General features: G+C 35.2%; 1 protein-coding gene across 3 annotated transcripts in view; it reads right to left on the bottom strand.

Moving 5' to 3' along the window:
* The window catches only part of LOC110456865 (catenin beta-like), a 29,625-nt gene that overhangs the window by 8,761 nt on the left and 5,938 nt on the right, over positions 1-14,926 (bottom strand). Inside the window, exons 1-8 of one of the 3 annotated variants that reach the window (XM_021507892.1) lie at positions 13,930-14,015; positions 6,314-6,390; positions 3,671-3,943; positions 3,005-3,192; positions 2,148-2,452; positions 1,575-1,776; positions 794-938; positions 261-364 (exon numbers count right to left, since the gene is read on the bottom strand). In XM_021507892.1, coding sequence (XP_021363567.1) covers positions 261-364; positions 794-938; positions 1,575-1,776; positions 2,148-2,452; positions 3,005-3,192; positions 3,671-3,943; positions 6,314-6,365 — 1,269 coding nt within the window. In that variant the 5' untranslated portion in view covers positions 6,366-6,390; positions 13,930-14,015. Of the gene's footprint in view, positions 1-260; positions 365-793; positions 939-1,574; positions 1,777-2,147; positions 2,453-3,004; positions 3,193-3,670; positions 3,944-6,313; positions 6,391-12,399; positions 12,986-13,929; positions 14,016-14,926 lie in introns of those variants that run through there. The other 2 variants (XM_021507891.1, XM_021507890.1) reach the window with 2 other exon arrangements.

Raw genomic sequence — 14,926 nt, forward strand, 5'->3', positions numbered from 1 at the left:
CATAACAAGAATTTACATTTTATAAAAGTTGATTATGTCAAGAAATGCTACATGGTTAAATGCAAAAGCACTGTCATGGCATTGACTCTGTATATTCTTGTATCTTTAAATACCATAATAGGGTTTTTTTGTGAGACAATTCACAAGTGTCAACTTTGTAACTAATTTATAAACACAATATTATTTTTAAGCAACTTTAAGCGATTGTCCATTGCATTCAAATTATCTTAACTTTCTCTAACATGACACAATATACTTACACATTTGGTGGCGGCGTCCGACAGATTTCTGATCGTCCAGAGACAGTTCTGTACAAGGCGCTGACTCTGGTGTCCAAGGTTCATGGCCAAAGCCTGCATACCTCCTATACGTGAAGAAAAAAACACAGAATGTCTCACATTTCTGATATTTCAATATTTTCCCTTAATTTGGTCAATTTAAAGCTAGAACCATTCAATTTTAACAACTTCCAGGTTTTTTAATTCAATATATGATGTTTTGCTATTTTTTTGAAAAGTCCCATCTTTAATTTGCAATAATTTTCAGGGCAGGAACAAGGCAAAACTAGTTATAACTCCGGGTACTATTGATCCCCCTTTTTTTAGTTCTTAAGTTTCATTTGCAAATACTTGAAATTACAATTTAGACAAAAGCAAGTCAATATTGGTAGTTCTTATCAGTAGCATCAGTTTCTCCAAGGTGATTTGAATTTGCAAACAGGTTTTCTCATGAATTATCTTTAAAATTAATTTCCAGATAAAGCACTGACATTCAGAGTAACTGACATACGTACCAGCTTCAACCACAGCTGGCTTGTTACTGGAGCAGACAGACAAAACTTTGAGGACTCGTGATGTGGTCCACAGCAGTTTCTCGTATGTGTATGAACGCATGATGCGCACAAGCTCGCCAGGGCCTCCGCTTGCCAAGATTATCAGCTGCAAGACAAAAAAGTCAAAATTTCACATTTCTGTTTGATCATGAAATAAATGACAAAATCAGCATTGAACAAAATAAAAGGAAGCAATAGAATGTTTACACCTGTATAGAACAGTAAATGTAGCACGATTCGGGAAGTTTATTTGAAATCGTCATTTTCTATTTAACTTTGGAAAATAATTGGTATTTACCAAATGGTAAGGAATTCTGAAATGGTATGCATTTAAATACATGATGGTCAAATTGATATTTGAATGACTTTGAGAATGTTTCATTTCGAAGCCTTTACAGAATATAATATATATTATCAGAAATTACAAACTTTTCTTCGCGAATTCAGAATTTATCAACACTTTAAGAAGGTTGACCAAATTCTTTCGCATAGATCTGTAAAACTTCATTCCTTGAGCAACTAAGATTTATGTTGTCCGACTTCCATAGTAGGGCATATTGATACTGTCAGACCTATGTTCGAAATCCATGGGTTCGATGACATGCATCTTTTCAGCAAAACAATATACCCAAGATATGATGTTGGAAGGTAAAATCTAAAGAGGGGCACACAGGTTAAATTTGCGTTAGGTGCAGAGAACATCAGTTGCACTTGCTACGAGAGAGTCATTCACTTCATGTACCTTGCTTTCCTGGTTGCCGTAGGCCAGAATTTGTAGACAGTCTGTGGTGATAGCTAGAAATTTTACATTATTCCTCTGAAGCAATGCAACCATTTTTTGTAAACCTCCTGCTAGTCGAACCGCCATCTTGGATCCGTCTTGATGCAAGAGAAGGTTGTGCAGTGTAGTAATGGCGTAAAATAGGACAGATTCAATGGGCGAGCTGAAACAGAAAGGTTCACAATCAATACACTGACCGCACACGGATATTCTATAAATGTATCGAAGAATAGATTTTAAAAGCCACCTAGATGTTTCCCACAGTACAACAAGCTATAACTTTGGGAAAGTTATACATGAAATCTGATCAAATTCGTTAACGATACATTTTAGGGCTATTCCATAATTCATCGCATAGGGGAGATTGGAAGCACCTGTATTAATATATCAGGGTTGTTCAGGTTAAAACCAGATCTGCCTACTATTCCCTACATTAAATCACTTCTAATTTTATGGGTGGCGGGGCCTCCCATCCCTTCCCTTTATTTAATTCTAGAACAGCGCTTAACAACGAAACCAATCACTCTTCCTTACCTCAGTAACTTGACAAGTGCCGGTATTCCACCAGATTTGAATATGGCCAGCAGTCCCTGTCGATGATGGGAGAGGTTGTGGAGTGTGCCAGCTGCACACCGGGTTGTCTCCATGTCATTGGTGTTGCTCATGGCGCGGACGAGAGCCGCCACCATTTGTGGCGAGTTCATGATTGCATGACGACTAGCCTCTTTCTTGGACAACTGATGGACCATCATGGCGGCCTGACTGACCACAACTTGATCTTCATCGTTCAGAAGCTTGGTCAGTTCTGGGATTGCCCTTGTGGCAAGATCAGCATCATCCTTTCATAAAACAAACATGAAGATATTTATGCAATACAGAAAACAAAGTTAATCAGTTCACTTAGTCTTCATATTTACTGCTAACCAGGACACTTTTGCAAGTTCAATCCATATTAATCTGTATGCCCTTCATTTATTTACATTAATGGTATGTTCTGTAACAACTATTTTCCTAATCATGATAAATTTGCCTTCGTTACGGAAGGTGAAAAGACAACCTTAACTCATTGACCCCTGAAGTTTCATAATGAACTATTCCAACCTTTGAATTGGAAGGGTTCAAATGTGTCTTCAGGGGTGAACGAGTTAAACAAGGCCAAAAACGTCTGCAGTACTTATTTTAAACATTGCTCTTCTAACAACATGTTTGCAAGAATTTCAATTTGCATTAAGAAAAATAGAAACTATATGACTTTTTTCACTTGCATTTGGAGTAATTTGCAGCTCTTATGCTGTTAAAGCTTAGTTTACAAGAGACAAGAAACCAAAAATTGATGATCTACAACATCTGCAGTTAGGCCTGTAAATGTCAACCACAGCAGTAGTAGTTACCTGGTAGTTGATCAGGTTAATGACGGCATGTTTCAGCATCTGTGATGGTTCTGCCAGTCTCTGTACCGCTGTAGGCTCATCGGGATGAAGCTGTGTGGATGGAATCTGCATGCCCTCGTCCAGGGTTTCTGGGAACATGGCATCCCGCACACGCTGTGTACGTGTCTGATTCAGCTGACGACTCACCTCTGTAAATATTAGTGATTATCCACTTCATTTAACATTTTTCACATTATTAAAAGGTAAATTATTACAGAAGTTCAGTCTTCATATTTGAAAAAAATTGGCCTCTGCAACAATTTTTGAAAGAACTATTTGAAATTTCAGAATTATCCTTGTGCATAGGAATGTTTGAAATGTCTGTCCAAATTTCCAGAAGCAATCCTACATAGACAATAACAGCGGTAGTCGATTAACCTTTTTTATAGGAGAGAATCATAATCATGCTACACCACACTGTCCGACAGACTTTGTACAATGAACCAAAACTATGATCATAGTCGCATGATATAGTGTCGCCATGACAACAAATATATATATGCTCTGTCGATTCATTTTGCATTTGAAACGTTTGTCTATATATATGTACTAGTAATGTTGTCATTTGACCTTCTGTTGGAAAGATGACAATCATGGACCTTGTTTTGTCTGGAGAGAAATACATACCATCAACCTGTTCCTGGGTGTAACCAGGGTTGTAGCTCTGGTCCCAGTCGAACATCATCCTGGAGGTCTCCATGTTGTCTTGGGTGGCGGTCGGCTCCTCCATCTCATCCTTCATTCCGCCTCCCTTGCTGCTGATTGACGGAGCTTGGGTGGTGGCGCCCGAGTGGATTCCAGAATCCTGCATGTAGGTGTTCTGTGACCACATCATCGTCTCTTGTTGTTTGTTTTCACGCATGTCAGGAAGATCCATGTAATTTCCACCTCCTTGATTCACTGTAAATATTTAATGTTATAGCATAAAATGTGATGTTTATAAGGTCAACGTAATATCTGCTGCCCAATTTACTACAATAAATACAACTACTGTTGAACTAAAACATTTTTTTCTTGAAAATCAGTTCCAATTCTAGATAATCATAACACCACAATTTGCCTATTCATGTAAAATTATTTTAATTGGGAGAGCAAAACTGAAACTGTTTTCAAATTTGCACAGGAGCCTTTTGAATAGTCTAGTCCAGTTAAGTAAAATTTTATTCCATGTTTTGTCAGAAATGATGAAATATGGCAATTCAAGTAACAACATAACAGAATAAAGCTTCAATGATCATCTTTATCTTTTCAAAAAGACATTTGTATAAATTTGAGTGCTTTTTTTAAAGTTCAGATTTACCTCCCTTTAATAACCTAACAGTCTTTTTTTTACATATTACATGTACACATGTATTTGGAACTAGGATAAAAGGTGGCAATACTGCTTTCACAATACAATTATGGTTGTAGCATACACTTCAGAAGATGTATACCTCCTTATTTTCACACACTCAAATTTTAGCTTATCATCAAGTTATTGATGTAGTGAAGCCACCAGAAAATATGCGATAGAGAGCAATATATGAAAGAACTTCAATTGGTTCACTCATACTTCAGTGAAATAACTATGAAAACCACTCAAAAAGATTATTGATAAAAGATGTACATTTACAGTTCAGACAGACATATTTGAACAGCTTCCACTATCAAATAATTACAGAAATCTGTTTCTTAGAAAAGCCATACATTTGTACATCACTAACTTCTATCACTTGTACATCAGTGACACTATAGCTAACTTCTATCATTTGTACATCAGTGACACTGTGGCTAACTTCTATCATTTGTACATCAGTGACACTGTGGCTAACTTCTATCATTTGTACATCAGTAACACTGGCTAACTTCTATCATTTGTACATCAGTGACACTATGGCTACCTTCTATCATTTGTACAAAGCAATGGTGACCTTATAAAGGTAGTTTGGAGATGTACCTCAGCAATAAATAAAACAATGGAAATTATAAATTTATATTCAATTGAAATTCAATTTTAAAACCTTTAAAAAAATATTGTCCAAATTTCTCTATAAACAAAATTTCAGCTATTGACTTATAATCATTATTTTGCATTGAAGTGAACTCGTTTAAAAATTAGGTTTTCAAGAAATTTCCAAATAGATTGTTACAAAGCATTAGTGGTACTGTACAAGGGCCATTTTCTATATCCAGGAATAATACAGATTTTATTCTGACTATATGAATGTTTACATTTCCTCTGCTGTTAGTGTTAGCTCTATTAAATAAAGGTTGGTTGATATTATTGGTGATAACATGATTTATGATTATTTTTGCAATCCATAACAAAATCCATAATAACATGGTTTTTAATCAATAACAATACTTAATTTATCAAATAAGGTGAAGATTTTCCTTCTAATCCCTTTATACCCTCCTTGCTTATATTTCAAAACCTAGAATTCTTTAGATTAAATTCTATGTTGAGTAAAAAGCTAACTTGATCAAATAAATTTAACTCAATTGATTGTAACTTAATAAATATAGCATGATGTGGATATTTCACCAACATGAAGGCTGCTCATTCGAACATTTGTAACATAGCGGACATGCCAGGATGTTTGGGAAAATGATTCCTGTATGATGCAAAACATCACAAGCACGACCAATCCATGGCACATTTTATAGCAGTTTTATACCATAAATCATTTATTTTGTTAAATGTTAACTCAAACCAATTTGCAGTATAAATAGTTAGATGAATTCTCTGATGGTTCCACAGATGTCTCGGATACAGTCTCTAATATAAATATAATTCATTTAGAAGTAAACTTCCACCCTAACAGCCTTTTCCCAAGGGGAGATAATCATTTGTTCATGTTGCTAGGCCCTTTTCACCCTTGACTGGTTCCGTTCCCATAGGCTGTTTGGTTGGAGCACTAATTCAATTAGCCAGGGCGTACTGACGCTGTGTCTAGTTACCTCAGACGTATGTTTTACAAATGATGCCACCATATTAATACCCCCAGGGGGCCTACTGATGACATTTCTGTCTTGGTGTAGAAGTCATCCCACAAGAGGCTCCTTCAGGGCAATATTTTAGTATATAAACAAATTTGTAAAGAGGACACTAAAAGGGTTTTTTTCCTAAAAATTCTGTCTTGTCAACCATGTGTAACTGTTTGACCCTACACCTTGTTGAGGCCACACATTTTCTATTTTGTGACCCTGCCCTCTTTATGTGATCCTGCCCCCCTGCTCCATATGCAATCCTACCTGCCCCCCAAGGTTAGCCACTCCCTGATAACTTACTCATCCTGGTGTTGCCGCCTCCCCCTCCTGAGTTCATCTGGTAAGTACTCATGGTTCAAATCAGGTTCTCCTTGAGTCTGAAAAATACAAAACATTTTTTTTTAAACCGAAAGTTAAATTTCAAATTAACATTTAACTGCAATTCACTACCGCTTTTGAAAGTTTAAAATTTTCACTATAGCTACATTTCAATATGAAAGATCTTGCGCTTGAGTTTCTGAAATAGTTTTCATCGTTTCAGTAACAAATGGGTTTTAATCAAGACTTTTCCCTGCATGTCATGAACATTCCTTTGCATTTTTTGTCTATTTTATAACAAAAAATAAAATGTTAACCGAACTTGCTACAGAATCCTCAGAATATAAAATCACAAGCATGAAATAATTGAACAATTGCGCACGGGCACAGCATCTTTTTCCAATTTTGATGCAACGGTGATTTAGATGGTGTTCATTGGGGATGTTGTATGATGTATAAATGATATATGTAGCTGCTCCAGACCAGTGCGAGACAGTTGGTGTGAATTTGACTGGCTTGGCGTCGTACGGCCTGGCAAACACACGATTCTCTCCTCAGAACTTTGCCAGTATCTACACCAGCATCAGGAACGGAGGATGTAAACGGTTCTCAAATTTGGGGCAAACTAAGACTTAATTAGTGGAGTACTGATGAAGAGAAGTGTTTACTGGAGACCATTTCTGTTTGCAATATTTGGAATGGTAAAATATTTATATTTAGGTTCTACTGGACTTGCACGCAGTTCTTCACTGCTCTTGTTGAAATACAGAAAAATCCCACTGAAAATATAAGTGTAACTGTAGCCACCAGACTTGAAAGCGCATGCGAGTCGAGTGAAATCGATTTTGTATCACAAAGCAATGTTATTTTTTATTGTCAACTTGCATTTTACCGTAAGTAACCAGATAAGCCCTTCACATATTAATCCCAAGCTTTTTTTAAACAGATTTTGTGAACTTTTTTTTTATGTTTCCAGTCGGAAAAGAAAAAGGTCCAGTACAGAAATATGCTTAACACTGTCCATCAAACAGTAAATTCACTTAATAACAAATCGTGTTCTATATATATATATAACAGGAAAATCACTTTATAACAAATCGTGTTCTATATATATAATCATAAAGTCGCACCAATTTGATGACAAGTTCAACCATACCGTTAACACTTCCTGTTATATAGAACAGCAGCCCAATTACATCCAATTCTTTTGTATCAACAAATTTCAAAGGCTGATTATCTACACGATATCCACCAACTTGATAGCTTGTTATAGCCTAGTTCTTTATTGATTTCATTTAAAATACTTCACAACTCTTGCGTGAAATTACGGTATGATCAAAGCAGTACAAGTATTATGTAGGTCAGAAGATAATATCTGTCTTTCCACTTCGTTGGTTCTCTTTAGAATATGTTCACAATTCATTTTTTTATTATTATTTATTAACTCCAGGACTACTAGCTTAGATCAACATGCAAAATTCTACCCGAAATCTTTATAACGGACCCAACAGGGTAAGTTAATTTAGTAGAATCAAATAATCGTAGACCTCCAAAGCAATTCGAACAAAAATTGTAACAGTTTGGTTCATTCATGTTGTATTTCACCCTCATAGGGTCAGATATAGAAATTGACCCAAGTTCTCAAATTTAATAGGGGAAAAAATCTTCAAAAGGTAACAATATTCTACCTTAAATTTAAAATGATTACAACTGCTTCATATACGACAGTTGAATTTGATTATTCCAGTTCAAGAAATTCATTAATAAAAACATTTTGGCAAAAAAATCCCCACCTACCAAGAACTAGTAGCAGTGTTTCATATTTACATTTTAGGATAAGCTCAGGACTCGGTCATAATGTACTACCTACTGGTAAATTGTGAGTAATTCTATCCTTATCAAGGTGTTCTCATCTCAGACAGGAGCTTTATAGGCGGAAACCCACCTCCGGAAATTACACACTCCAGCGACCTCAGATCACCCAGTGCAATGTATGTGTAACCCTTCGAGGCCCAGATCCACCGGTCCTGTGTAGAAATGTCTAGACAGGAGTAGTATACAGCTAGCCACTACCACAAAGGGACAGAGAGTATATATATAACAAAGAGGAATCAGTGTTTAGTTATCACTTTCTAATTAAAGTTCAAAAATAATAATTTCTATTAATATTTTTTGCCTTCAGCTTTTTATGAAGAAATTTTGCAAGCATATTATCTGAAACATCAGTAAAGGCAGGGACGTATAGTGAAGGGGATTAGCAACTCCCTCTTCGCCTTACCAATTTTATGACAGGTCAATCTAGACTTACCTCCCCCTGATTCAGGAGCAGATAGCGAGCGCCACCTATCTCAATTTTGACAAAGCAAGATGGCGTCAGTACCGCTTCGTTAGATACAGAAGTTGGCGTGAAAACAAACCAATCGCGATAAGTGTTCTTACGTCTTTTGTTTATCCCATTGTTATAAGCTGGTTGTATTACTTATAATTGATAAAATCTGTGGTATCATAGTAATTGATGTCTCGTTTTTGGGGTATATTTTTCTATTTTTAAACGCGATGTAACGCGTGGTTCAGAGTATTGTGGTGGGCGTCGATAAACAAAAATGCGGGATAAAAAAAACCCACATGTATGTAAACCACCTCACTCCAACAATATTTGACTGATCTTTTTTAAATTAGCAGCAATAAAAGCTGAGTTTTTTTTAACGACCCAACCCATTTTAATTGCAAATAATATAATTTAACTTGTGTTAGTTTTGTGTCAAAAAGAGTAAATATCAGCATTATTTTTCACTGGAACGTAAATCATTATTGCGAAAGTAGTTGGTGACGGCTCACTGTTTTGATTAAATTTTATAAACTATCGTTTATATTTTTTAAAACAATTAATATCAATAAACAGCTGAGTAATTTCTATGTTAAGTAGGCCTGATTTGATTTGCATTACTTGGAACTATAGCGATGTCACAGATGAAATGACTCGTCTGGTAACGAAGGACACGTGTTGTTAAAAACAGTAAACAAAAATGCGGGATAAAAAACCCCACATGTATGTGAACCACCTCACTCCAAAAATATTTGACTGATCTTTTTTAAATTAGCAGCAATAGAAAGCTGAATAATTTTTATAACGACCCAACCCATTTTAATTGCAAATAATATAATTTAACTTGTGTTATTTTTGTGTCAAAAAGAGTAAATATCAGCATTATTTTTCACGGGAACGTAAATCGTTATTGCGAAAGTAGTTGGTGACTGCTCACTGTTTTGATCTATTTTATAAACTATCGTTTATATTTTTTAAAACAATTAATATCAATAAACAGCAGAGTAATTTCTATGTTAAGTAGGCCTGATTTGATTTGCATTATTTGGAACGATAGCAATGTCACAGATGAAATAACTCGTCTGGTAACGAAGGACACGTGTTGTTAAACAACGTAAACAACCGGAAATGTTAAACCCAACAAAAAAGTATCGCCTGCATTCGAGGATCAGCTCATTTTAAAAAATACTTCATTTTGAAATGTACAGCGATAGAAAGTTGAATAATTTTTTGATATGTAGTACTAATTTTATGGCAAAAAATAACAAATAACTTGTGCTGTTTTTGTGTCAAAAAGTGTCAATATTAGCATTATTTTCACTGGAACGTGCTTTACGAAATGTGTTTTGTTGTAATAGCCACCAACACAGCCGAAAGGCTAGACATAGTGGCACAATAGCCCTATCCCTGGAATAAAAAGAAGACCTACTAATAATACACAGTCCCAATCAGGGCTAACCATTATCAAAACACTCCCATCTCGGCGAGATTCGTGCTAGAGAATCTTGACTGGGGCAGAGTTGCCAATCCCCTCTATATACTGTCCCTGGTAAAGGTGGGGATTGTTAGCATTATTTCAGTCTCTTGTCAAAACTGCTTTTTAATGCCATTAAACGATGAGTGGTTATATGATAAATAATAATGTTCCCCCTGTTATGCAGGATTTCTGTAAAATAAAATGAATAGAAAACAACACACACCTTAGAGAATATAGAATTGTGCACCAAGACCAGAAATAACTTGTCGTTGAGTTTTTATTTCATTAACAAGAAAGCACAGCTGCCTGCAGCAAGAAATTTAAGAATCCTCTGCTAGAACAATTCAATTATTATTTTACTGGTAGAGAGGGTGAAACCTAAAACAACCTATTATTGTTAGTCCTAATATACCATTGTACCCTAACATATATTTAGCATATGTACATAATAGTAACTCAATACTGAATGAATTGTAACCAAATACAATAGATCTCAAATGAACAAAATACAAATAGATTTTTGAGAAATCCTACCCTTTAAACGTGACATTTGAACAAAGACTAATGCACACGGTAAACATGCCAGTGTGTTCATTCATTCATAAAGTGTGAGGCACTACAACTAGTAGCAGGTGGTGGCAACTACAGCCAAGAAATACACCATCTAGTTTTTATAGCATTTTCTTAGGTTTGCCAAATGGTCTTTTCTCGCTAAAGCAGTCAGTTACTCGATGACATATATCCTTAGCTTTTACACCACGAACAGGCCCAAAACCACAATGGGGGCTTTCTACCTCCTTCACATCCTCTGAACCACAACCGGGTCTTCTACTCCCCTAGCAGGCTCAGAGTACAAGAACAAAAATATAGTCCGGCCCGTTTACCCTAAAATAGACTTTATTTCCCCCTCAACAAGCTCCTTCCTACACAGATGATAGTTCGGTCTAGAATCCCAATAGCCCCTTATGGGCTCTCTTTAAACAGTTTCTGGCTAACAGCCAAACCTGCCAGAGATCAAAAGATTTCTTTAGATAGCTTGAGGTGTCAACACAAGTCTGGGTCCAGAATTCCCCTTGTTGGGCCTCTATCATTTCATCAATTAGTGTCATGGTGAGATCATTTACAACATGAAATACTACTGGTATTATGCCCACAATATACTGCATAACAAACCTTTCAGCCATGTGGCATGAGGCTCTAAAAGGGATAATCTTGTAAAAAACAGAATTGTTTGTATATATCTTTTTTTTACTATGATATCTTGCTTATATATTGGCATTTAACTGAAACATGACACTTATTGTGAATCAGACGATGAGGAAGTCCCCCCATGAATACTGAAAATGCCATAAAAGATTATTTCAAAATAGTGAATGAAATTTAGTGAAGTGCAATTTTTTTCAATTTACTTTTCAGCTTGTTATTGTAAATTCCAATACCATATTAAGAAAGCAATTTTGTCCTTATTTTTAAAAATCTTTATAGGCCGCATTTTATGCAATGAAATTTTAATAGAATTTATATACAAGATCTCACAATATTTGGCGGTTGTCTCCATGAAACATATTACACAATTTAAGAAATATTATGAAATAACCGATCTTCACTACATGTATTTACACCTACAGTGTTTGAATTCAACTAACAGATTTAATGTCACCTGGGCTTGTATTTCACTTAAGGAGCCTTGTCCCACTACGACTGTAGCGACAGTATACAACCTGGAGCCCAGGGTTCTATTCCCGGTATAGCTACACCGATTTTTTTACATTCAGAACACTATGGGTGATTAGATCTTAAAGTCATGCACAGTAATTTGTTCTTTACAGAAATAATTATAAAAGCTATTTAATCATACCGAAAAATAATTTTCAGTTTTTGGCAGTGATACAGGGATCCATAACAGACCCCACAAGTATTTTTTAACTCCCTAGGGTTAGGGTGGGAGGGGCGGGTTAACAGATGTTTCCATACAAGGTTCCTATGGTACAGTGGTGTACCAAAGGTTGTTTCCATTCATAAAGAATATTATTTATACCTGACATACATTTCGGCCAGCACTTAGTTTTTCTGCTTAATTTAACATTTTTGAGATTTTTCATGTTGCTTGAAAGTACCAAAATATCCTATTTTAAGGAACCAAAACGATCAAAATGTGTAAAATTTGCTTTAAGGATATGCTACCATCAGTAACCAATGGTCTCCGACTCATTTAAACCAGCCGCAGTTGTTTTGATAATGTCATGTCTGTATTTAGAGTCTTACCTGATATTGTATAGTTGTATGTTCCAGCACACAATCTAAAGTCTTATTGTGTTAATTAATAAAAGGTCATTAAGTAAAACATAAATGGCCACCACACAATGTCACTGTTAAATGTTCATTATATATACATAAAAAAAGCATCTGAATGTTTCATCCATTTGTCAAAAAACAATACAACGGAAATAGTAGTGCACTTTGAATTTCAGCTCCAGGACTTCCATAGTCGTTCTTCACATCCTTCTATGTCAAGTAATTACAGATATGACGACAACACTTCCATACATTTTCACACGATAAATTTTCACCACTTTTTACAGTTGTTCAATTCACTAGGAATGATCCTTCATAATATTCTTCTTGCAAGTAAACACATGTCAAGTTGTATATTCCTTCAAGAGTATTTACTAAACACACAAGAATAGCACGGCACTATATCCTCTAGATATATGTGTAGGGGTATTATGACGTTTTACTAGGTCTAGTTCAAAACCATAAATATGTCAGAAAATAAACAATCTACACCTCATGGGGTTAATCGAGTTATGAGTCTATGAACATAAGTCTTTACATTGACTACCTTGCTCCATGATGACTAAGTGGAGATTTTCGGAAAAGTTTAAAAAGTTTAAATACTTTTCCTTGTAGCTTTTCAATGGGTTAAATGGGGGAGGTAAAAGGATCAGCTGATTTACATATCAATCCACTTGACATGTGTCAGATCTCACCTTTGACCCGTTGAAGCTGTCACTACATTGGGGCCATGCTGTGGGGAATTTAAATATTATTTTTAACCAGAGCAGTACAAAACAACTGCTATAAGTTAGCTAATCAGACCTGTACACACCAAAGGCCTTTTGTCTAGCTATTGACCAAAATGGTATTCATAACTCAGCAAAAAAAATATCTTCGCATTAAATTTTAAAGGTTTTATTTTCCCCATCATAAACATGATTATTATGTCGATGTTTTGAGCTATATTGAAGTCTTTTTTTATTTATTTATTTTTATATATATTTTCACTAGAAGTCAAACCAAATAATATGAACCAATTTGTTGCAAACTAAAATCTAAATGTTTGCCATAAATCTATTGACTTCATAAAATTTATAAATTTCTTTTTAATCAAATTTGAATTTCCTTTTCCAAATTTTTTTTTATGTCAAAAAAGTCATTAATATGCAACATTGGAAATACTACACTTTTTATTAAACAAGCAATTGATAAAATTATTAGATTTTTATATGCCCAACCTGAGATCAGTTGTGAAATGACAAAATAACACTACTTTTACTTATAGGACTGTCACTCGGTGATCAATCTCCACTGTATGGTTAAAAGATATGGGTCCTACAATGTAATTTTTTTAGTATTTTCAGAAATTCTATGGGTCAAATAAAATTTCTATGGTGCAGGACCCCAGACTCGCATGTAGATTGATCACTTAAAGATCAAAGATTTTGATTCCCTGAAAATCAAATATTTAAATGCAATATCTTACCTCACAGCAAATATTTAAATGCAATAGCTTACCTCACAGTAAAGATAAAGAATTCAATCAATGAATTTGAAAACTCCACTTCCTTAACTTCCTCCAGAAACAATTTGCACCAATTTGGTCGAAACTAGGACTGATGAGCATCCAGTTGGTTTTCCTTCAGATATTTATTTGCCTAAATTTAGCCAACACAACAGAACAGTTCTGTGCACTCCAGTGTAGAACGGGGTATGAAGTCAAAACCAGGTTTCACTTGGTTTTATGATTTCTCAGGTAAGGTGAGATGTATTCTGTCACCTGGTCGTAAACAGGAATCAGCTCCTGCACGGACACTGAACAGGTAACACACTGTTCAAAGACACCCAGCCGTGACAAATGACTGACCTGTCAAAAACTTGTATGTGAATATGATTGAAAATCAATGAAGCATGACCAGTGACAGTGACCTGACAAACACTAATCAGTGGCTGTAATCTGTTCACTCACCTGTGAACAGACATGCTTTCCCTAGGACAAGTCTGCTTTGGGAAAAGTTGAATTTGTGAAAAAGTGAAAAGTTTTCAATTACTGCATGTATGTGGGTTATTTTTTTTATCTCTCATCCTGATTTTTTAAGTTTAATTAAGAATATAGCAATTTTAGCAATATGAAAATTCTGAAGATAGAAAGCACAGCTCGTCACCAGCCAATATCAATAATTACCGAGACGTGGTCAACATTCAACAAGGTATGTAACATATATTTTCGTTGTCCTTTAACGACAGTAACGTATCCAATATATCGACCAGAGCATAATTAATATCTAACTTTGTGTTAGTCATACTTAAAATTTCAAATCATTTAAAAATTCCTATAACATTTATGCCCTGAACATCTTTTTCAAAAATCACTGAATTTTTTATATGTCTGAACTAGAAATTAATTTTCAGTCTGACTTGCATTTTCCACGAACCCTATTTATTCAACAAGATAAGCAATAAAATTTGACTAGACAATCGAGCTAATGGTTTTTAGAAGCACTAGTCCAGCTGA

Source organism: Mizuhopecten yessoensis, unplaced genomic scaffold, assembly GCF_002113885.1.
Source record: "Mizuhopecten yessoensis strain PY_sf001 unplaced genomic scaffold, ASM211388v2 scaffold8931, whole genome shotgun sequence".
NCBI lineage: Eukaryota > Metazoa > Mollusca > Bivalvia > Pectinida > Pectinidae > Mizuhopecten > Mizuhopecten yessoensis.